We start from the raw sequence: 24178 nt of genomic DNA, 5'->3' as shown, positions 1-24178 counted from the left end.
TAGTTTGGAGTTTGGAGTTTGGAGATAAACTTGTTAAAAATATGAGGGGTTTACATGCATATGGTATTGTTGGGGTGTTGTTGTTTGTAAGTGTGTGTTGCTGCTTTTACGGGGGCCAAGCATGTTTGGAGGAAGAGAGAAAAGCTCTCTTACAATTGAAAGACTCCGTCAACGACTTTCCAAATAATGCTACTTATTCTGGCTTGGAAGATTGGGTTGGAGAGGATTGCTGTCAATGGGGGGGTGTATCATGCTCTAATTCTTCATCTCACGTGATAGGAATCGTGCTTGAATATTTAAGGTATCCTTATTGGTTTGGATTGTGGTATCCTAATGCTACTCTGTTTGCCCAATTCAAAGAATTGGAGTCACTACATTTGGGCTTTAATCAGATCGGTGGATGGGTTATGCCAGAAGGTAATACTCGTTTCCTCCAATTTTATAAAATACTTCCTCAAATTGCATAAAAACCCTCAATCTCTTTTCTTAGGCAATTCAAAGATATTGATGGATGTTTAGCAAATCAGGTTTTTCTTTTAGTTCATTACCGGCATGAGGCCCATAAATTTTTTATTATTATTATAAAGGGGGAGGAAATATAGTCATCAACACCTCACTCTCTCATCATCTCTTCCTTTTTGCAGGGTTCAATCAAATGAAAAACTTAAAGATATTGCATCTTGGGGGCAATATGCTAAACCAAAGCAGCCAATCCTTGTCAGGTATCGAGTCTAGATCGAATTTTACAAACTCACACACATACAAAAATTCCAATAAATATTTAGTGGAGTAATAGTCGATAGAATCATATTCTAACGACATGCTTTGGATGGAAATTGAATCATGTTTATGATTTGTATGAAACATCATCTATTCTTTTCTCCTTTGTTTTCTCATTTGTAAAATGCTTGTTTTCACTATAATTTGCTCATTTCTTGCATGATTATGTGGTTTGAAAAACCTACTATATTTGGATCTTAGCTACAACAATTTTGAAGCACTTCCACCGTGTCTGCTAAGCAAGCTCTCTCCATTGGAAGCGTTGTTCTTATATATGAATAACCTGAAAGGAGACTTACCTGGTATTCTGCATTTTGCCATTTCATTTCTGTGTTAGTTGAAGATTAAAGAGTAGATTTTTTCCATTTAGAATTAGTGATGTGGAACAGGTGAGTAGGAAATGGGTCTTAAGCAGAAAAACTTTAATCTCTATAGACTGAGGTATTTTAGGTCAAAATTCAAGTTTAATTTTTAGAGAAACAGCACACTCTATCTTGGAACATTGTAATGAATGAGGATTTATCAATAACAACTCAGAACCGATTGGCCGAAAAGAAACACTTAAAACAGAACGTTAACTCCTACTCATGAAAGAACATTTTTCTATTTTTCTTGGCCCACTGACCGCTTTACCTTTGAAAACTGCCAAAAATGAAACTCCTGTTGGAAAATTTGTTGAGGGTACTGTTGATGATAGAAAACAGAAACTTGTTGCTTCAAGGCGTGATATCACTTTCCTTAAGACAAGATTCGCTCCCACTAGTAGTGTGCAAAGGGGATCCGCGAATTGCCTCCAAGATACAATGAAGCCTAGTAGGGAAGCCCTACTAATGTTTGATGACGCGTAGCACTAGCGGAATCAAACCCGAAATGCCCTTCCCAAATTTCAAGCCTTAGAGAAATCTCTAGATTCTGTTTCTGCAGAAAAACAGTATCTAGAACAGTAAACAAAAGAAAAAACAGTATGTAGAAATACTTGGGGATTTTTGTAGGAGTGTAGAAGAGAGTGTAAAGTCAGTCAGAATTGCCAATTCGATTTATTTTCGAAATAAGAAGTTTGCACATTTTTTATAGACCATCTGGTGTCTTTTCAGTGTGAAAAACACCTCTACAGGGCACCTTTCCAGAATGTTTGAAATCTGACCGTTAGATCGCACCCATTGATATTGAACGGTCCTGATCGATCCTAGATGTGACTGTTGGCTTGAGTAAAACCTCTCTCCAACCCAGTCATCGTTAGATCAACCATCTATGGTGTGGATCGCACCCCCTTGGCACATGACCGTTGGGGAAAGGGACACAACCCATTTGATCACACCCTTTGACCGTTGGAGTCATGGGCCCGTTGGGCCGACCGTTAGGCCCGAACCGAAACGGGCCCATCGTTAGGCCCGAACCGAAGCCCAACCCAACTGAACCATTCGGCTTGATGGGCCTGCGAACCATTTGACCCACCCATCCGACCGGTCCACCTTCATCTTGATCCAACGGTGCAGATCAAATCTGGAAAAATTAAAGGCTCCAATCGCTCCTCGCGACGTTGCGTACGTGCGAAGTGCAAAGTGCGCCTAAAAAAGCGCCAATAAAGCGCCACTATGCGCCCTATAGCCCATTGCCCACGCCGCGCGTGTGCGAACGGTGCGTTGCACCGTCCCGCGGGTCCAACCATGGGTTCAACCCAATGTGCAATCAACAAGAGTTAGAAAAGGTAGTGCTTTATAAGCCCTTCTCTTTCTTTTCTCTCATCCGATGTGGAACTATCTTTTTCAACTACACTTCTACATCCTTTTGTAAAAGCAAATATTTCCAAGAAAACATTTTCTTTTTCCCAAACGCTTTTGATAAAACATTTTCCAAAACACTAAAACATGTAATATACATGATTTTGAAAATGCAAAATCACTAACAATCCCCCACCATTTTCAAAATCAAAGAAAATTTTCTCATCAGGCTTGGAAATCTTATGCATAGATGAAGGTATCTCTCGATTTGAACCTTCACTTAGTGAGGACATATCAAAGTTAACCAGAATTGCATAGTAGACGTATCTTTGAACTAGCTATTCTATATGATTAACCGGATACGTTTCACACACAAGATTTCACCTCTTTGGGCAATTTCTAAAACCGACACATGAACTGGCCTTGTGTCTATATCTTGGTTTCATGAGCGCTCTAGAGACTAGCCAGATCTCATAGGAAGCGGCACCACTCCCACACTCACATAGGTAGGCTTATCAAGAGTGCCCCTGTAACTAAAACACTCCAACACTATGTTATAAGCCTATTAAGAGTTTAAATACTCAGCCTTCTCCTTTTAAACATTACAGGTACCAAGCACTTTACCTTGGGATGGCAAATAATACAGATTATAGTGCTTGCAATCACTCCATATGATGTACTTGGACTCATTGAACTCAAGACTTGATGTTTATTCAAGTGTTGAGTTGATGTTCCATCATTGGTGACTATTGGTTAATGGCTTTAACCCCATCCCTAATGATGTTTTACACACCAGATCTCTTGCAAGAGCTTTAGTGAATGGATCGGCCAAGTTTTGGCTCGATCTCACAAAATCAATAGTTACTACTCCATTAGTAAGTAACTCTCTTATAACACTATGTCTAAGTCCTATATGTCTGGACTTACCATTATAAACATGATTATATGCCCTTGATAGTGTGGCCTGACTATCACAATGGACATAAATCGATGGCATTGGTTTAGACCATAACGGAATTTCCAATAACAAATTCTGAAGCCATTCCGCCTCTTTACAGCATGCTGCCAGAGCTATAAACTCTGCTTCCATAGTTGAAGTTGTTATGCATGTCTGTTTCTTGGAGGCCCAGGAGACTGCTCCCCCACCAAGGGTGAAAATCCACCCACTGGTTGATAAATGGTCTATACGCTCAGTTATCCAACTAGCATCAGAGTATCCTTGTATTACAGTTGGATACCCACTATAACATAAACCATAGTCTATAGTTTTCTTTAAATATTTTAAAACTCTATAGACTGCATTCCAATGAGAAAAACTAGGATTACTGGTAAACCTACTAAGATTACCTACAGCATATGCTATGTCTGGCCTAGTACAAGTCATAGCATACATAAGACTACCAATTACACTAGCATACCCTAGTTGAGAGATAGTCCTGCCAGTATTAAGATACAACTTTATATTTGGGTCAAAAGGTGTTGAAATGGGTGAACATTCAAAATGGTTAAACTTTTTAAGAACTTTCTCAATATAATGTGATTGTGTTAGAATAAGACCATTGTCCTGTCTTATGATTCTAATACCCAAAATCACATCAGCTTCACCCATATCTTTCATATCAAAGTTTTGAGAAAGATATGATTTAGTACTTTGAATGCTTGCAATATCAGTACCAAAAATTAACATGTCATCAACATATAAACAAATAACAACACCTTTGCCGCCCTTAAATTTACTGTATATACATTTATCTGATTCATGTATCTTATAACCATTTGACACTAAGACTTTATCAAATCTTTCATGCCATTGTTTAGGGGCTTGCTTAAGCCCATACAAAGATTTGATAAGCTTACATACTTTATGCTCTTGGCCTGGCAGAATAAATCCCTCAGGTTGTTCCATATACACTTCTTCATCAAATTCACCATTTAAGAATGCGGTTTTAACATCCATCTGGTGAATGTGAAGTTTGTATATGGAAGCAAGGGCAATCAACACTCTAATGGTAGAAATCCTAGCAACAGGTGCATATGTGTCAAAGTAATCAATACCAGGTTTTTGAGTAAACCCTTTGGCAACTAACCTTGCCTTAAACTTTTCTATGGTCCCATCTACATTGATCTTCTTCTTGAAGATCCATTTACATCCTATAGGTAGATCAACCAAAATCCAAGTTTTATTACCCATGATAGAATCCATTTCGTCATTAATTGCTTCTTTCCAAAAAGCAACATCTTGGGACTTTATGGCTTCTCCATAGGTTTGAGGGTCACATTCTATGCTTAAGTTTAACAAGACAGAACCTTGGAGTTTTTCCCTTGTCCCTTCTACCAGGTAGGTTACAAAGTCAGGGCCAAAACTCCTATCCCTTCTATCTCTTGAGCTTCTTCTTATTTTACTAGGTTGTACACTAGGTTCACCAACTTCTGTTTGTGATTCTAAAGGATGATCTACAGAAGTTGTAGGTTCAATTTCTTTAGGAATTGCAGTGAACCTATTTTCATAGAAAAAGGCATCTCTAGATTCAATTATGGTATTGACATCTATAAAATCATTGGGTTCTATAACTAAGAACCTATAGGCCTTACTGTGACTAGCATATCCCAAAAAGATACACTCAATACCCCTTTCACCTAATTTTCTTAACTTAGGTTTAGGGACTTTAACTATAGATCTACAACCCCAAACTTTAAGGTAACTTAAGTTTGGTTTCCTTTTCTTCCACAATTCATAAGGGGTTATATTAGATTTCTTACTTGGTACCCTATTCAAAATGTGACAAGCTGTAAGTAAGGCTTCACCCCAAAAACTTTTATTTAAACCAGAATTAACAAGTATAGCATTAATCATTTCAGTAAGTGTCCTATTCTTCCTTTCTGCTACACCATTTTGTTGTGGTGTATAAGGGGCAGAAGATTCATGGACTATGCCTACTGATTCACAGAAATGAGGAAAGTGATATTCACCACCTCTATCTGATCTGAGACATTTAATGCTTGTTATACATTGGTTTTCTACTTCAGTTTTATAAATCTTAAATTTTTCTAAAACCTCATCTTTATGACTAAGTAGATAAACATAACAGTACCTAGAATAATCATCAATAAATGTAACAAAGTACTTTTTACCTCCCTTTGTGGGAACACTATGTATGTCACATACATCACTATGAATTAAATCTAACAAGTTAGAAGTTCTATCTACTTTAGGAAATGACTTAGTGATTATCTTGGTTTGCATGCATGTTTTACATCTATCTACTAAGTCATTTTCATATTTAGGAATTAAGGTTAACTTAACCAGATCATTCATTTTCCTAGTATTTACATGTCCTAAACGATTATGCCATAAAGATAAGGAAGAATCCAAAACATAAGCAAAGACATTCACTTTATTGATATTAAGTTTGAACATCCCTTCATACATATATCCCTTCCCAACAAAAGTACCCCCCTTAGAAAGAATGAACTTGTCAGATTCAAATACAAGTTTGAAGCCATTCTTGTTGAGAATGCTTCCAGACACTAAGTTCTTTCTAACTTCTGGTACATGGTAGACACCGGTTAGAGTGAGTAGCTTGCCGGATGTGAACTCAAGTTCCACCTTGCCCTTCCCTTTGACTTCTGCTGTCGACGAATTTCCCATGTATAACACGCTTCCATCTTCAACTGTTTCATAAGTTGAAAACAGGTTCCTGTCTTTACAGACATGCATCGTCGCACCAAAGTCAATCCACCAATCATTGCCATCTTCAAGCATATTTGCCTCTGAAATCATGGCGACAAACTTATCTTTGTCTGTTGGTGCACCCGACTACTTATCCTTAAGAAGTCGGCACTCACTCTTGTAATGGCCTGGTTTGCCACAGTTGAAACAAGCACCCTTTCTTTTCTTATTCTTATTAGTATTCTTTTCAGGGTGTTTGTTTCTCTTCCAATTGCCTTTTCTTTGTTGGTTCGAATTCTTGACATTTTCCACCAAATGGATCTTAGAGGATACAGTTTCATTTTCTTTCTTGTCTCTGATTCTTGACTCTTCCTCAATCCTGAGGCATTGAGCCAAGTCTTCAATAGACATTTCCTCTTTCTTGTGTTTTAGACTTTTTCTAAAGTCTTTCCAATTTGGTGGAAGTTTGTCAATAATTGACGGGACAATGAAGGAATCATCAAGAAGGATGCCTTGCAAATGAATTTGATTAATTACATGTTGTATTTCATGTAATTGATCAATAACAGACTTATCATCTACCATTTTAAAATTTAAAAATTGACTCACAGTGAATTTCTTGCTACTGGCGTCTTCCGCCAAGTATTTGGCTTCAAGTGCATTCCAGATTTCACTTGCTGATCCCATGCCTTGATATATGTCAAATAGTGTATCTGACATAGCATTTAGGATGTGGCCTTTGCAAATGTAGTCATCCTGTTCCCACTTCATCCTTGCACGAGCCTCCGCCAAAGTTTCATTTTCATTTGCTGACGGCTTTAGAGTGGTGAGAACATGGACCACTTTGAGTGATGTCAAAATGAAGTGCAACTTCTTCTGCCAGCGCTTAAAATTTCCTTTGTCGAAACGTTCGAGTTTGACAAAGTCTTGGGTCATTTGACGAACTGAATAAAGTGCCATTGAAACAACAGTAGAAAATCTTGTCTTAAGATTGTTGGAAAATTTGTTGAGGGTACTGTTAATGATAGAAAACAGAAACTTGTTGCTTCAAGGCGTGATATCACTTTCCTTAAGACAAGATTCGCCCCCACTAGTAGTGTGCAAAGGGGATCCGCGAATTGCCTCCAAGATACAATGAAGCCTAGTAGGGAAGCCCTACTAATGTTTGATGACGCGTAGCATTAGCGGAATCAAACCCGAAATGCCCTTCCCAAATTTCAAGCCTTAGAGAAATCTCTAGATTCTGTTTCTGCAGAAAAACAGTATCTAGAACAGTAAACAAAAGAAAAAACAGTATGTAGAAATACTTGGGGATTTTTGTAGGAGTGTAGAAGAGAGTGTAAAGTCAGTCAGAATTGCCAATTCGATTTATTTTCGAAATAAGAAGTTTGCACATTTTTTATAGACCATCTGGTGTCTTTTCAGTGTGAAAAACACCTCTACAGGGCACCTTTCCAGAATGTTTGAAATCTGACCGTTAGATCGCACCCATTGATATTGAACGGTCCTGATCGATCCTAGATGTGACTGTTGGCTTGAGTAAAACCTCTCTCCAACCCAGTCATCGTTAGATCAACCATCTATGGTGTGGATCGCACCTAAAAAAGTGCCAATAAAGCGCCACTATGCGCCCTATAGCCCATTGCCCACGCCGCGCGCGCGCGTGCGCGTGCGCGTGTGCGAACGGTGCGTTGCACCGTCCCGCGGGTCCAACCATGGGTTCAACCCAATGTGCAATCAACAAGAGTTAGAAAAGGTAGTGCTTTATAAGCCCTTCTCTTTCTTTTCTCTCATCCGATGTGGAACTATCTTTTTCAACTACACTTCTACATCCTTTTGTAAAAGCAAATATTTCCAAGAAAACATTTTCTTTTTCCCAAACGCTTTTGATAAAACATTTTCCAAAACACTAAAACATGTAATATACATGATTTTGAAAATGCAAAATCACTAACAACTCCTCTCCTTTATTTATAGAGGAAGAGAAGTCTACTAGAAGCTGTTGCCATCTTATGACAACTCAAGCCAGCTGGCTTGCTGAGGTGGCATGCCACATGGCTTCTTGTAAGGCTCCCAATCATGTGGTCCCTTCTTGCCCAAAGGCCCCCCTTCTCGCCTTCTCTAAGCTCCCAATTGAGTGACACATGCTGTGTTCTTGTGCTTTAACGCCTTTAAACAATCAGTCCTCCCAACCGACTATGCCCTACTATCCTTTCTACTCGATATTGCCTCTCATATGACAAAATTGACATTACTACATTTAACCCCCTGTACGCATAAAGGAAAGTAAAAATACGACTACTCTATGCTAAAAAGAAATCCGCGCTCCTCGAACTCTCCTCCTTCAAAAGAACATTCCCTCAAGCTCACGCCTTTCTCCAGGCAGACTCGACACAGGTTCTAGGAGGCCCTTCGCCTGAGGCCGATCCGTGTCAACACCTTGCTTCGCTGTCAATGGTGTATCGCACCACCTGCCTTCTTCTGATGGTGCCTTGTATTTATCTCCATCTTGAATTTCAAGTAAGTTTTATGTCCCAAGGCTATCCTCACGAATCAAATGTTTCTGCCATAATGTTCTATCATGATCCAGAAAAGGATCGTGAATGAAAAGCTCTATTAAGTCAAAATGGTCCCTTCTCATCTCAAGATCTAGGCCGTCCACTGCCCACACCCCTGGGCACAATATGGTCGTCATCTACAAATGCCATCCATTCTCCATCATCCTCTATGGAGTGTTCCTTGTATCTACGACGTCAGACTGACAATCCTCCCAAATCTCAACTTGTGTACCACAATCCTCAAAAATCTCACTTTGTGTGTCAAACTCTCCTGTCTCCACACAAGAATCTATCATCAACCTGCTCATGTACACACATCAATTGATGTAGATCGCCACGTTTAGATCAAATTGTCATGCTAGTTTCCAAAGGTTAGCGGAAATCTCTGAAGATCTGATCTTCAAGACTTGGATCTAAATGCAAAGCTTTCAACAACAGTGATGAAGTTCAATCTACTCACTCTTCAAAAATGAGTTTTAGAATTCTGGTCAGGCCGAGGCTTTGCTATCACTATATTCTTTGTGAAATTAACACTCGCGAATGTATACTGCTGCTCATATTGAGCTCTCAGATTGAAGATTCTTCTAACCAAGGACTTTTGATTCTTTGGGATTCAGTTGTGTTTCAGTGATGGAAGCTGCAAAACAATCTCAGATTTGCAAGCTCCAAGTTGAAAGAAACTCCTCCAATGATTGCTCCTTAGTAAACTCAATTTGGCCAGATCATCTTGCTTGTTGTTTGACAATAGCTCGCTGGATTGGAGTTCAGCGAGGTTTGCTTCACTCGCTGAACTGGTTCGAGTTTATTGTGAAGATTAGAAGTAGATCCAGAGAAGATAATAAGAAGTATCAAATTGGTAACTGAATACCTTCAGCTCTGAGTTCTCCTATTCTAGGATACTCAGATCTAGCACTTGAACCCAAGTATTGCAGGGGGAAAATACAAATGAAAGAGAAGGAGCAATAGGACCTAGAACTTGCAGAATTCTAGAGTGGAGAGCCGAAACTTGTAGATCCGGAATGCCTTTGTATTGAGGTGGACCGAAGCTCAGCTTCAGAAAACTATCGCCTCAAGCCAGGATACGACAAGCAGGTGGCAGCTCAAACTCCACATAGTTGATTTTCATGATAACATAGCACGATGTCTTTTCTCCTTCCAGCTCAAAATGGATCAAAGGTCCAGCAATACCAATTCTCAAATACCTGTTTGGCTCGAACAACCAGAAAGCATAGAATTTTCTCAAAAACAGAGTGTTCGTGGTACTCTGTTTCTGTGTTCTTCTAGAATATAAGAAACAAAAGTTGAATCCTTTAAGATCAAGTGGATTTGTTGTTTTGTAGAGAAGTAAGAAGATAATAAGTATAGGATCCACAATCCTTGTTGTTAACAGTTAGCACTCTATATTCCATTAAGACGAATGATCAGTTTTCCCAAAGACGAATTATCTGCCATGAAGTAGTGTAAAAACATAGTGGTTTTATTGCCTCCTAGATGACTTTGATCTATTAGATCTTTATGAGGAAAGATCTCAGAGATGAAGTCCAACAATGAAGGCAGAGAGGACCGAATGGATTGCACGTCCAGAACAAAGCGAAAAAGAACACTCAAGGATATGGAATCAAACAACAAGGCTCTCCTCCAATTGCTAAATCTCTAAAACTCTAAGTCTCGTGAAAACAAGATATAGCCTAGAGATATGAGTGCACGACTCCAAGCCTAGTGATGAAATTCTGCAACCATAGTGCTCCTATTGCAGTCTTGTAGCACGAAACAAAGTTTGCCTCCGTACTAGAAGAAAAGATCTGACACTAATGCTTCATGTTTTCTATGAGATGAGATTGCTCTCCTTCCACATAAGTAGGAGGACATACCTTAAAGTAGACTTCATATAATTGAGGTATTCAATTTATAAGAGAAAATTAGCAGGTTAGCCTTTTGTGACTGATCCTTAAACAAAACATTGCTCAAACAAAAGCTCAAATGAGTCTTACGATCAAGCCTAGGGTCAACATCATGTCTAGAAAACCTTTCGTCCCTGGAAGGGTTGGTTAAAGACCCTAGTAGCATGCCTCTTGGCAAAAGTAACAAATTTTTCTTCCTTCAACTCTCTGTTCGGTTTTAGCTAAAACAACATATTTTTGTTGTAAGGTGGGGTCCATTTTTTGGCTATCCAAGTCATAATCAAAGGGGAATAAAAGGGGATGAAATGGAATGTGGGTCCATTGGCCGACACATAATCAAAAACTACTATTGAGAAAATTTATGTTAAACTTGGGGGCTTTGATGCATGCAGGCATCATCGCAAGGAAGTTGGTGGTCATGAGTCTCACCTTTGATTGATCTAATCCGTTTATTTCGTCAGCATTGCTTCAGTTCACCAAAAACCCAAGTGTCACTCCAAACGGACACTCCTAACATCTCACAATGTGTCTATCCAAAAGAAAACAAAGCCGGAGAATCACTTTTTTAGCTTTTTCTTATAAGTGATATAGAAATTTGATTTTTTCCCCTTTGCATTGAAAGGAATTTGTTTTTTTGGTAATAAATGAAATGTGCTCATATTTTTTTGTATTTCGTCATTTTCTTGTAGGTTTATGCAGCTTAAAAAGACTCAAGACTCTAGATCTCCGGGGAAACCAACTTGATGATCGAAGTCTTCCATCATGTCTAGGAAACCTTTCGTCCCTGGAAGTTTTAGTTTTAGGGGATAATAATCTTAGAAATCCACCTGGCATCTCAACAGGTACGAAGTGGCAATAGTATTTTTCTCATCCGAAATGATGATGGTTGAAGTATTTTTTCTCTTCACTTTCACTTATCTCATAATTTCAATGATAAGATGATGCATAAAATACGCTTTTGGTATAGTCCTTACGGTATCTTGGGATCTTCAGCAGCTGCACCCTTTTTCAATTTTCGAAAGGCACAAACTTGTTTTGACAATAGAGCAAACTCATATAATGAAAAATATATTAATAAAAAGTTAACCTTTTTTTCTTTTTGGAGAAACCTTAAAACGAGGATTGATTGATATCATGCCTCATGGCAAAATTAACATTTTTCCTTCCTTCAATTTTTAAAATAACACAAATACCCATTAGATCAATTGTCTATTCGGTTTTAGCAAGAAAAACATATTTTTGTTGTAAGGTGGGGTCCATTGTTTGGCCATCCGAGCCATTCAACTTATGCTCATATGCTGGTGTATCAATGCCATCCAAAAAAGATTTGTTTTTCTTGAACAAATTAGGCAAAAAAAGAAAAGAATAAAGAATAAAGGGGGAAGAAATGGAAAGTGGGTCCGTTGGTACGGCGATCAAAGGGTTAGGCCAAAATTGAAAGATCTTGGGTTCGATGGAGATCCAAGAAAAAGGTGAACTGCAAGGAATCCGAGATCAATCACGGAGACCTCTCAAACGCAATTACATGTCCAAAACGACATTATTCCAAATCAACAGAACTTAAATCTTAGGGTTTTTAAAGATCAAAACCACTTTTTGGATAGGATCTTAGCTTGGATCACGATTTCTGGCCACCAAGATGGTCTCTCCACTTTCTCCCACACGAACACACTCCTTTAGGGCTGTTACACAATTAGATTAGGTTAAACTCTAGAAAAACCACTCAAAAGTTGTATTTTTAGGTGTTTAATATGAAGCCCTAACCCAGGTTTTGCAAATAGACAAAAACACCCTCTTAAAGCTTTAGCTTCTACTAGAGAGGCGTTAAAGGGGGCAAATGCCGAGTCCAAGGGGCGAATTTATCACCGCCCTTTCTAATGTGATCAGAACCTTATGAGCCACCCCGTGAGGAAGTACAAGGTTAATGGTTATAATCACATTCATGGTCATGGCCCTTTTGGATTGCAGAAATTTTCTTAAAAAGTTTGGAAAAGAAAAATTTTATAAAATTTCTTCCTTTTCCATTGATTACAAAGTTTTATTTATTAGGACTTTCATTTTCAATGGTACCCCTCTAAATAAACCGTAGCCATATGATTTCAGTCTACATTGTGAAATAAACAAAATCAAAGAAAATATTTTGTGCGAGAAATGTTTTCCTGCAATCCAAACAGGGCCTAAATAAATCTCATAGGATGAATGCTAGGCCAAGATCAGATACATCGCACATAGGCACAAGGGTGTGCGTAATCAAGGCCCTTGATCTGGCAAACCATCATGAGGCAACGCATATGGCCCTAGCACCACACCTAACTGCCATCCCATCAGTAAGATTATGTCCACATGGCACAAGTGTGCCCAGAAAGTGATATAGAAATTTGCATTAGTATCTAAGTCAAATAAAAGATGTGGAAAATTGATCGTACCTCTTGCCATGATGATCATATTGACATTGCTTTATGATATGTGCTACTATTGAAAATGCTCCTATCTTCGAGTATTGTTGATCACTGGAATGATTTTGCAATATAGCCAAGTCGTGATGCTCAGATCAATAGAATCTTTGGCCTTACCTTTGGTATATCAAAGAAAAATCATAAGAAATCCTGAGATCTGAATATCTCTTGCTCTCATCAATTAGAAACTCATATTAATAAAAGAGATTAGGGTTAATCCTCCTAGTGAAACACACCTTCCTTCTTAAAGTTGAACTTCTAATAGATTTAATCTTTAATTTATCTAAAATCCATTTTAGCAAAAATCCTAAACACGGATTAATAAAAAATCTAAGTGGCAATGTCGGCTACCCTATTAGATCTCACAAGAGATTATTCCAGCATTCTCCCAGTGGTCCATATTGACAGTGCTGTGTTCTGGGTAAAAAAAGACAGGGCTTTGGACACTTTAAATTTCTGAAGTATGGGCATACATCATTTCCTATAACAAATAATCTCTTTAGAATAGTCTTCCAGGGAAAATATACATTCATGTAAAGAGAACTAAATAGATAGATCATGGCAGCAAATACCCAAATAATGAGCATTACATTCCATATATCACAGAAATAATGATTTCCTTTTATGAGTACTTAATGTGGTGCACTCTTTATGATAAGACTAACTAATATGCATTCGTGATTAATCTTCCTTTGACTATATCCAAATGTATACACTTTACATATGATCATGGTTTTAAATTTCGGCCGAACAAAATGTTTTGGTTTCTGCACAAAACCGAAACGAAATTCACATGAAGTCGTTTCTTTACAAGATTTCGCTGAAATTTTACCGAAATTCGGAAATTTTTCGGTGTCAATTTCAGTGGAAATTTCATATATTTCGATGGAAATTTTGTAAAAAAGTCCAAAAATGAAATTTCGGCAACTTTTCGGCCTAAAATTGAAACGTTTCGGTTTCGGTGGTGGCCGAAACCGACACCGAAACTGAAATTTAAAACCTTGCATATGATACGAATCACCAAAATTAGTGTCAAAATTAAATTTAAAAGTGTCTCGTAATCGCGATCAAACACTAAGGCTCTGTTTGTTTTAGATTTTGAGAATGGATTGTGAGTTCAAATCTAATTACTGGAGTAAAAATTAAATGTAATTTTGAGTTCAATAATCAGTTTGGGACTCATAAATGATTCTTAAAATCCAAACACAAATAGGGCCTAAATGAACTGATCAATCATATATGCTCTACATGCCCCTAACGTGATATGTATGGAAGCCTCTTTTTGTCACTTAGTATGCAACTATCATCACAGTGTATATGTACTTAGCAGCCAACTGATGATCCCTAATGTTCTCTCTAACAATATGATATTATATGTAATTATGCCTACTTTCATTGTCACCCTTCTTACTTCTTAGAGAAGAAACCTACTGTAGAATTATCCCAATAAATAACATATAGCCTAGAGATATGAGTGCACGACTCCAAGCCTTGTGATGAAATTCTACAACCATAGTGCTCCTATCGCAGTCTTGTAGCACGAAACAAAGTTTGCCTCCATACGAGAAGAAAAGATCTGACACTAATGCTTCATGTTTTCTATGAGATGAGATTTCCCTCCTTGCACATAACTAGGAGGACATACCCTAAAGTAGACTTCATATGATCGAGGTATTGTATTTATAAGAGAAAATTAGCAGGTTATCCTTTTGTGACTGATCCTTAAACAGAACATCACTCAAGGAAAACCTCAAATGAGTCTTACGATCAAGCCTAGCATAAACATCATGTCATACATAGGGACAAGGGTGTGGAATCAAGATCATTGATCTGGTTAAACATGATGAGGAAAACACATATGGTTCTAGTCCCGTACCTAATGGACATCCCATTCACCCAATTAACTGCTATAGATAATCAAAGCTTTAGCTTCTGATAGAGAAAACCTTAACGAAGCCTAATACTCAAGTGCTAGGATCATTCAATCAAGGTTGGGCAAACAATAATGTGCCAGGTTTATGTTCGCCAGTTAGTTAACGAAACAGATCACGTCCACAAGGCACAAGTGGAGGGCCCAGGATGTGAGCCCAGGAAGTTATATGTCTTCAAGGATGCGAAGAATTGATAATGACTATTTATCTCGTAGACTATGAAAATATAATAAAACAAAGTTAACTTCTTCTTTTTTTGGAAACCTTAAAACGAGGGTTGGTTAAAGAACCTAGTATCATGTCTCTTGGCAAAAGTAACAAATCATCGCAGGGAAGTTGGTGGTCATGAGAGTCACACCTTTGATTGATTTAATCCAAAAGAAAACAGGGCCTAAGAATCACTGTTTTTTGCATTATTCTTATAAGTAATATAGAAATTTGATTTTTTTTCCTTTGCATTGAAAGGAATTTGTTTTTTGGTAATAAATGAAATTTGCTCATATTTTCTTGTCTTCATCATTTTCTTGTAGGTTTATGCAGCTTGAAGAGACTCAAGAGACTATATCTAGACAATAACCAACTTGATGATCGAAGTCTTCCATCATGTCTAGGAAACCTTTCGTCCCTGGAAAATTTAGAATTACAAAATAATGATCTTAGAAACCCATTTGGCATCTCAACAGGTACGGAGTGGCAATAGTATTTTTCTCATCCGAAATGATGATGGTTGAAGTAGTTTTTCTCTTCACTTTCACTTATATCATAATTTCAAAGATAAGATGATGCATATAATATGCTTTTGGTATAGGCCTTAGGGTATTTGGGGATCTTCAGTAGCTGCACCTTTTTTTCAATTTTCGAAAGGCAACTGATCAAGGCAAAAACTTGTTTTGACAAGAGAGCAAATTAACTCATCTTGTCCACATGGATGGGGAGATCAGATAATGACTGTCGTTGGCGAAATTAACAAATAGGCTAGTATCATGTCTCATGGCGAAATTAACAAATTTTCCTTCCTTCAATTTTTAAAATAACAAAAATACCCATTAGATCAATTGTCTATTCGGTTTGAGCAATAACAACATATTTTTGTTGTAAGGTGGGATCCATTGTTTGGTTATCCGAGCCATTCAATTCATGCTCATATGCTGGTGGACCAATGCCATCCAAAAAAGATTTGTTTTTCTTGGACAAATTAGGCAAAAAAAAAAAAAAAAAAAGGGAATAAAAGGGGAAGAAAGGGAAAGTGGGTCCATTGGTGTGGCAATCAGAGGAGAATCTAAGATATAGGTCAAAATCAATTAGGCCAGAGAAAGATCTTGGGTTCGATGGAGATCCAAGAACAAGATGAACCCCAAGGAATCCGAGATCAATCGCAGAGATCCCTCTCAAACGACATTATTTCAAATCAAGGCTTAAGATCATCTGATCAAGATTGGGAAAATGATAAAGAGCCACTTTTGTGGCTGTCTTCTAAATCAACAGAATTGATCATCTCCACATGGCACAAGTGTGCCCAGAAAGTGATCAATAGGGGAAAAAATTCTAAGGGTGATTTTTTTTAGCATTTTTCATATACGTCATATAAAACTTTGAGATTTCTCGTATTGAGAGCAATTTATTGTTTAGTAATAAATGAAATGGGTTTTTATGTCTTGATCATTTTTCTTGTAGGTTTATGTTTCTTGAAGAGACTCAAGCAACTAGATCTCAACTATAACAATCTTCAAGATCAAAGTCTTCCATCATGTCTAGGCAACCTCTCCTCCCTGGAAAATCTGGCATTAGAAGGGACTAATCTGACATTTGGGGCCATCTCAACAGGTACGGGGCAATAGCTTTCCCTCGCCCAAAATGATGATTCTGTTATTTTTCTGCATAGTACCCGCTTTAAGAAAAGTAAACTATAGATTTAATAAAGAAAATTGGAAATGATATTCCCACCCCCTCTTTTAAGATCTTTGGATCTCACAAGTCAAGTCACAACACAGAGACAACCAATACAATGGCTGGGCCAAATCTTATAGTTATATCATCTCCACATGTTTACAGGACTAATTATGTTATTACTTTGAGTGGTCATGGTTAGGATGAAGCCGTTGATCAACATTAAGTTCCACATATGGTCAGGGGTGTAATCAAGACCGTTGATCAAGTTGACCATCATATGTCAACCCATATTGTCCAAGTCTTATGCCTAACTGAGATCTCATTTGTAGATTAAATCAAAGCTTTAGCTTCTTTTAGTAGGATCCTTAAACCAAGGCTTGATTGGTTAGCATATTCTTTCACGATTGTCTCAAACATAACAGAATCCCATATGCTCTACATGCCCCTTATGTGATATGTATGGAAGCCTTTTTTGTCACTTGGTATGCAAGTATAATCACAGTGTATATGTACTTAATACCCATATGATGATCCCTAACGTTCTCCCTAACAATATGATACTTTAAGTAATTATGCTTATTGTCATTGTCACTCTTCTTTCTCCTTAGAGAAGAAACCTACTGTAGCATTATCCCAATAAATAAGATATAGCCTAGAGATATGAGTGTACGATTCCAAGCCTTGTAATAAAATTCTACAACCATAGTGCCTGTATCGCAGTCTTTGTTTTTTTCCTTTGCATTGAAAGGAATTTGTTTTTTGGTAATAAATTAAATGTGCTCATATGTTTTTGTCTTCATCATTTTCTTGTAGGTTTATGCAGCTTAAAAAGACTCAAGACTCTATATCTCAGGGGTAACCAACTTGATGATCGAAGCCTTCCATCATGTCTAGGAAACCTTTCATCCCTGGAACATTTAGAATTACAAAATAATGATCTTAGAAACCCATTTGGCATCTCAACAGGTACGGAGTGGCTATATTATTTTCTCATCCGAAATGATGATGGTTGAAGTAGTTTTCCTCTTCACTTTCACTTTTCTCATAATTTCAATGATAAGATGATGCATACAATACGCTTTTGGTATAGTCCATAGGGTATCTAGGGATCTTCACCAGCTGCACCCTTTTTCAATTTTCGAAAGGCCAACTGATCACGGCATATAATGACTGTGAAAAATATAATAATAATAAGTTAACCTGTTTTTTCTTTTTGGAGAAACCATAAAAACGAGGATTAATACAATATTGGTTCAAAAAATGTAGTAAAAAATAAAAACACAAAAAAAATGCATTAAAAATTTTGTCATTTACAAAAATATAGTGGGGGTAATAAAGTTGGAAAGTTGGGCAAAAAATGTATTTAATACCATCTTAAACATGCTTAAAACATTTTCCACAGAAAATGGGGGTTTTTACTATAAAAGTTTTAAACAAAGTACAAACTCCAAAGTAAATTGTTTGAAACGATCATATTGGAATCGTCTATCTCAAACGTTGTCACGTTCAAGATAGGTCTCATTCCAACTACCACTTCTTCAAAGACGCCAAAGATGTCAAAAAAAAAAAAAAAAAAGAACAGCAAAGTACTAAAGAAAAGAAAGCCACCAAGGAAATTGAGATGGAGAAATAAAAAGTACACGTGCCGGCTTACTCATAACATGGCTAAGAAGGCTCTTCTAATGCCTCATTGAAAGATGATTTTGTTGAGAAGGTGAGGAATGTTAGATCTTCCATTTCACAAAATCCAGTGAGAGAAAATCCATTCTATGGAAATTCGAAAAAATTTCCATCATGGAGGACAATTTTCCAAGGTCACCAGGAGCCTGAACTCCTTGAAAACCAACTTTGGTGAGAGCCTCAATCCCATGAGGGTATTCCCATGAATCTGTTACTATCATAACAACAGTGGATGTCATTAACTGTAGAAATTGCCAAATTGCAAAGAGGCCAAAATATAGCTCAAGAGAGTGGGGACAGGCTAAAAGATGGTTTATTACCATACTCCTTCCTTGTTATCGATCCCTGTAGAAATTGTAGAATTGCAAAAGGAACCAAAATGTAGTCTCCAGAGTGGGGACAAGCTCTAAAAAAATGGTGTATTTCCATACCCCTTCACCATCATTGATCTGTGGTAGAATATGTAGACATGATTATTGGGATGAAAAAAAAAACATCTCTACAAGTCTTTAAGAAATTCAAAGTTGATCATAAACCAACTTTTGAATGTATCAAACTAATCCCTTCAGAAGTCATACAGATGATACAATATGCTGGGGGCAAAACGCTCTAGATTCTATGTTTTCCCTTGGTCGTGAAATTACACGAATCACTTCCATCTAGTGATAACTTGCTTGAAGGTTGAGGTGAGTTATGCTCTCTTCTTTATCAGGGGCCCAAATGAAAACCCACATAAGTGGTTCTTCAACCAATCCTAATCATCAAGTCTATATTCAGGGCGACATGATTTCAGAAATCCGGTTTGGTTGAACATAAGAGCCTATTTCTTGCACGAAAAAAGGAAACAAAAGGTCAGTTTATCGTTGCTCTTGATGCCAAATTTTAACCAAGCACAAATCATATATTCTTGGTGGAGTTAAAAAAACAACAACATGAAATTGTAAAGAACAGTTTGATTCATGTCAAAAGGAAGAACAAGGTTGTTCAATCGGCAAGACAACATTGCAAAGGAGGAAACATTATATGTTCGACACTCAGAAAAGAATATATAACAATAATGCAGGGAAATAAACCACACTAAAAAGGGGAAAGAAGAAAAAAGAAAAAAAATGAAAGATTTTAGTTGGGCTTTTGTTGATGTATATTACACAAACACTACCCAAATCACGCACCACTCTTACTCCAAGGCTTGATGACAACAACGACAATGATAACCACAATTATGAGAAGGAGTATAATAGCAAAGCACGTCCATTTCCGTTTGTTCCTTTTGCAATTTCTTAGCCTTTTGGAGAGCAACCGTCCCAGATGAAACGTGATCCACCGCGCTTGAAACCTAAGTTAAAAACGTACTTAGCAAAACGTGATTCGGCACCACAAAAAGGACAGGGATGGGAAAAATTCGAGTTTAATACAATATTGGTTCAAAAAATGTAGTACAAAATGAAAACACAAAAAAATGCATTAAAACTTTTGTCATTTACAAAAATATAGTGGGGGTAATAAAGTTGGAAAGTTGGGAAAAAATTGTATTTAATACCATCTTAAATGTGCTTAAAACATTTTCCACAGAAAATGGGGGTTTTTACTATGGTTAGAAGATACTGTGTATATGTAATGTAACAACAACCACCCGATAACAACAACTTTGAGATGATTTTTTAGCATTTTTTTAGCATTTTTAGTTTTATATTCCATTGAGAGCAATTTATTGTTTAGTAATAAATGAAATGGGTTTTGGATGTTTATGTCTTGATCATTTTTCTTGTAGGTTTATGTGGCTTGAAGAGACTCACGTATCTATTTCTCAGCGATAACAATCTTCACGATCAAAGTCTTCCATCATGTCTAGGCAACCTCTCCTCCCTAGAATGGCTGGATTTATCAGAGAATAATCTGACATTCACATTCGGCGCCATCTCAACAGGTACGGGGCAGTAGCATTTCCTCACCCAAAATGATGATGTGTGAAGTATTTTTTGACAGGATTTTGTTATTTTTCTGACATAATACTACCGCTTTATGAAAAGTAAACTATACATTTAATAAAGAAAATGGGAAATGATATTCCCACCCCCTCTTTTAAGATCTTTAGATCTCACAAGTCACGAGACAACAAATACAATGTCTGGGCCATATCTTAAGGTGGGGTCCATTGTTTGGCTATCCAATCCATTCAACTAAATATATAAAAAATATTTTTTATGAAGATAAGCAAAAAAATGAAAAAGGGAAGAAATAGCGAATGGGACCCCACGTTGGAGATTTGATGTATGAGGGCGTCATCCAGAGGAAGTTGGTGGTCTTGAGGGTCCCACCTTTGATTGATCTTATCCTTACATTTGATAGGCCTTACATTGAGTCAAGGTGTGAGAATATTATTTCCCAAAATATGACTATTTACATTTACACTAATAAATTGGAAAAAAAAGAAAAATAAAATTTTATTAAAACTTGTTTTTTAGCGAAGAATTTTATCTTGCCTCATAATCATACAATGGGGCTTCCTCGTTATCATTTTGCAACATCAATCTAATTTTGTCACCATTTTCTCTCTGTCTTATTCTTACAGGGATTTGCAAACTAAGGAACTTAAGTCTCTTGGATCTTTCGAACAATTCAATTGAGGGCATTCATCCATGTATGGAAGGCATGCATAACCTGCAAGGGCTTTTTCTCTCCGACAATCGCGTTACAGGGAAGATTCCTTCATTCATTTTCAACAACCTAACGAAGATAGAGTCTATTGATCTTTCAAATAATCAGTTGATGGGTGTGTTCTCATTTTCTAGTTTTGCCAACCTCTCACAACTTTTAGATGTTGACCTTTCAAACAATGTCCAATTAGAAGTCGAAACCCAATACCCATATTGGGTTCCTACTTTTCAACTCCAGCAGTTGTCCTTAGAAAATTGCAACCTCAACAAACATAGCACTCGTAGCATTCCCAGCTTTCTTTCTAGCCAGGTTAAGTTATCTCAATTAAATTTGGGTCATAACTCTCTTAAAGGGATCATCCCATCTTGGCTATTGTACAATATGTCAAGTGATTCCATGTCGTTGACGGGTAACTTGTTCAAAGGCTCAATTCCTCAGTCTACCCACAACAGCATATCAATTCTCACTTTTCTAGATATCTCTGAGAATAATCTAAGCGTGTCACTTCCTACAAACATGGGCACTCTCTTCCCTAGTTTGCTTTACTTCAACCTATCCAAAAATATTTTGCAAGGTAGGATCCCCTCATCCATGGGTGAAATAGAACGATTATCTATATTGGACCTATCTTCCAGCAACTTTTCAGGAGAAATGCCATATCAACTCACCAAAAATTGCACTCACCTAGTTTACCTCAATATATCAAGTAATAGATTGCAAGGAGACATTCTCCCAGTTGATGCTAACTTGATACGATTGCAATATTTATTTGCCAGCCACAATAACTTCACTGGAAAAATTCCATCTGGCCTGTTAAATAGCCCTGACTTGATGTTTCTTGATATGCGAAAAAATACCCTATCCGACACCATTCCTAGTTGGCTATTCTCCCTCTCAAAATTGGTATCAATTCTCTTAAGGAATAATTTCTTTCGAGGAAACATTCCAATACAACTGTGTCAACTAAGTAACCTCCATACCTTAGATCTCTCCAACAATTCTTTTTCTGGAAATTTACCTTCTTGTCTCAACAACATAAGTTCATGGAAGAAAACAAATCAAATCCAAATTTCTGATGTTTTGTTAAGTAGTACATACTTTCATCCTAGGCCTTCAACTTCTTTCACCACAAAGAGTGTAACTTACTCTTACGAGGGCCTTCCTTTTGGCTCGATGACTGGAATTGATTTGTCCATGAATCAATTGCAGGGTGATATTCCATTCCAAATAGGAGACTTGGAAGCACTTCACTCATTAAAATTTTCCAACAACCTGCTAACTGGCTATCTTCCACAATCCTTTAAAAACCTAAAAAGCTTGGAGAGTTTGGATCTTTCCCACAACAAGTTAGTTGGGAGAATCCCTTATGAATTATCTCAACTGGATTCACTTGGTGCTTTCTCTGTCGCCTACAATAACCTATCAGATAAGATCCCTTTTGATAAACACCTTACCACATTTGGTAAGGATAGCTATGAGGAAAATCCAAATCTTTGTGGACCACCACTAGAAAGAAATTGCTCATTGGAAATCCCTTCACAACCTCCTAGAGATGAGGGAAAAAATTCTAGGGTTCTTGATAATCCTGTGATTTTCTACTCATTCATGGCAATGTCATATGCTTTGGGATTTTGGGGATTCATCGGCTTTCTCATCCTCAACAAAAATGGGAGGCATAAATACTTCAGAGCTATGGATGCATATATTGACCGGTCGATTGAGAACCTCTCAGAATTCCGTAGTTACTTGAAAATTTGTTGTTTCAAATAATGGTACAATTTTCCTTTAGTTGTAATGCAAAATGATTGTTGGAACTAATAATAAGCTTTATCTTGAGTTTTAAGTTAATAATTTGATATTTTTGCAATGAATGGCTTATGACCACAAAGATCAAACCGCCTACCCAAAGCAATGGTGTTGATCACTCCATATCAACAATTATATGGTTGGGATGGTACAAAAAAAATAACTGCTTGAACTTTTAATAAATTATTGTTAGATAATCATCACCTGCATTGTGAGGATGTCCCAGATTGTGTTGGTTGTTCCTAGCAATCTCTTTAGACTATAACATCCTCTTAGAGTGATACCTGAGATATCTTCACTATATATATAGACATTTTACTAAGTAATTACTCAAAGTTTCTGAATTTCTGGATGAATGGTAGTTTAAAAACTATTGACCTAGGAGGCGTGTCTCACGGTTCGAAAGACCATTTTGTCATCGTCTTCTCATATTATTTTTCCTATCTTTTCATCTCCTGCAATGTGTTCGTTGCACCACCGACTACCAATGAAATCTGGAAGTGGAAGAAGAGGAGGAAATAGTAATATGTAGCCAATGGGTGCATATATCTAGTCTTAGACAATAAACAATTGACATTTAGTTTTTTGGTTTTAAAGTATAAATTTTGAAAAAATAAAATTTGATACTTTCTTTCCATAGGGCTGTATAAACCTTGTAAAAATTTCTTTTGATAGAGCTCAATTTCCTCATATAAAAAGTTTTCAAGTATGAAGAAAAGATCACTCTGTAAAATAGGGCTTTATAAACCTTGTTCTCGTCATGTTCCACAAATTGCCACATCCAATGTGGATGTTGTGTGTCAGATATATCGACTGATTATATATGGCACATCATACACACTAAAGAGAGATAATATATGGTGAAAACAAGGCCACATGTATGATCTATCATCACACTCAAAAGTAGCTTCATATCACATAATACATATATATAACAAACAATATGGAATACCTAGCTCAAAACATTCTACTATATAGTTAATCCATATAACACAAACTCATCAAGATATATAACATTTACCTTAGTCATTGGAATATAGAAAAGGGAGATGATAAATTCGCACCCATTTAAGGTGAATTGACGTCAAAAAGTGTCAAAAAGCATAAACAAGCATCAGCCTTTAACG

The 24178-nt window shown here is 37.1% G+C and overlaps 1 protein-coding gene across 1 annotated transcript; it reads left to right on the top strand.

The window, feature by feature from the left end:
- LOC143875974 (cuscuta receptor 1-like) lies at positions 1-23096 on the top strand. The gene is made up of 8 exons (XM_077377550.1): positions 1-417; positions 645-722; positions 11320-11472; positions 15548-15700; positions 16692-16841; positions 17721-17873; positions 20359-20514; positions 21160-23096. Exons 1-8 carry the CDS (start codon positions 42-44, stop codon positions 23013-23015), a joined length of 3075 nt encoding a protein of 1024 aa, XP_077233665.1. The 5' UTR covers positions 1-41; the 3' UTR covers positions 23016-23096.
- The last annotated feature ends 1082 nt before the right edge of the window (positions 23097-24178 follow it).

This window comes from Tasmannia lanceolata, unplaced genomic scaffold (assembly GCF_043159265.1).
Source record: "Tasmannia lanceolata isolate RefF3 unplaced genomic scaffold, GAP_Taslan_0.1 ptg000004l, whole genome shotgun sequence".
In the NCBI taxonomy this organism is placed as follows: domain Eukaryota; kingdom Viridiplantae; phylum Streptophyta; class Magnoliopsida; order Canellales; family Winteraceae; genus Tasmannia; species Tasmannia lanceolata.
Note: the sequence above shows the minus strand (reverse complement) of the source record. Positions and strands in the feature narration are given on the sequence as shown.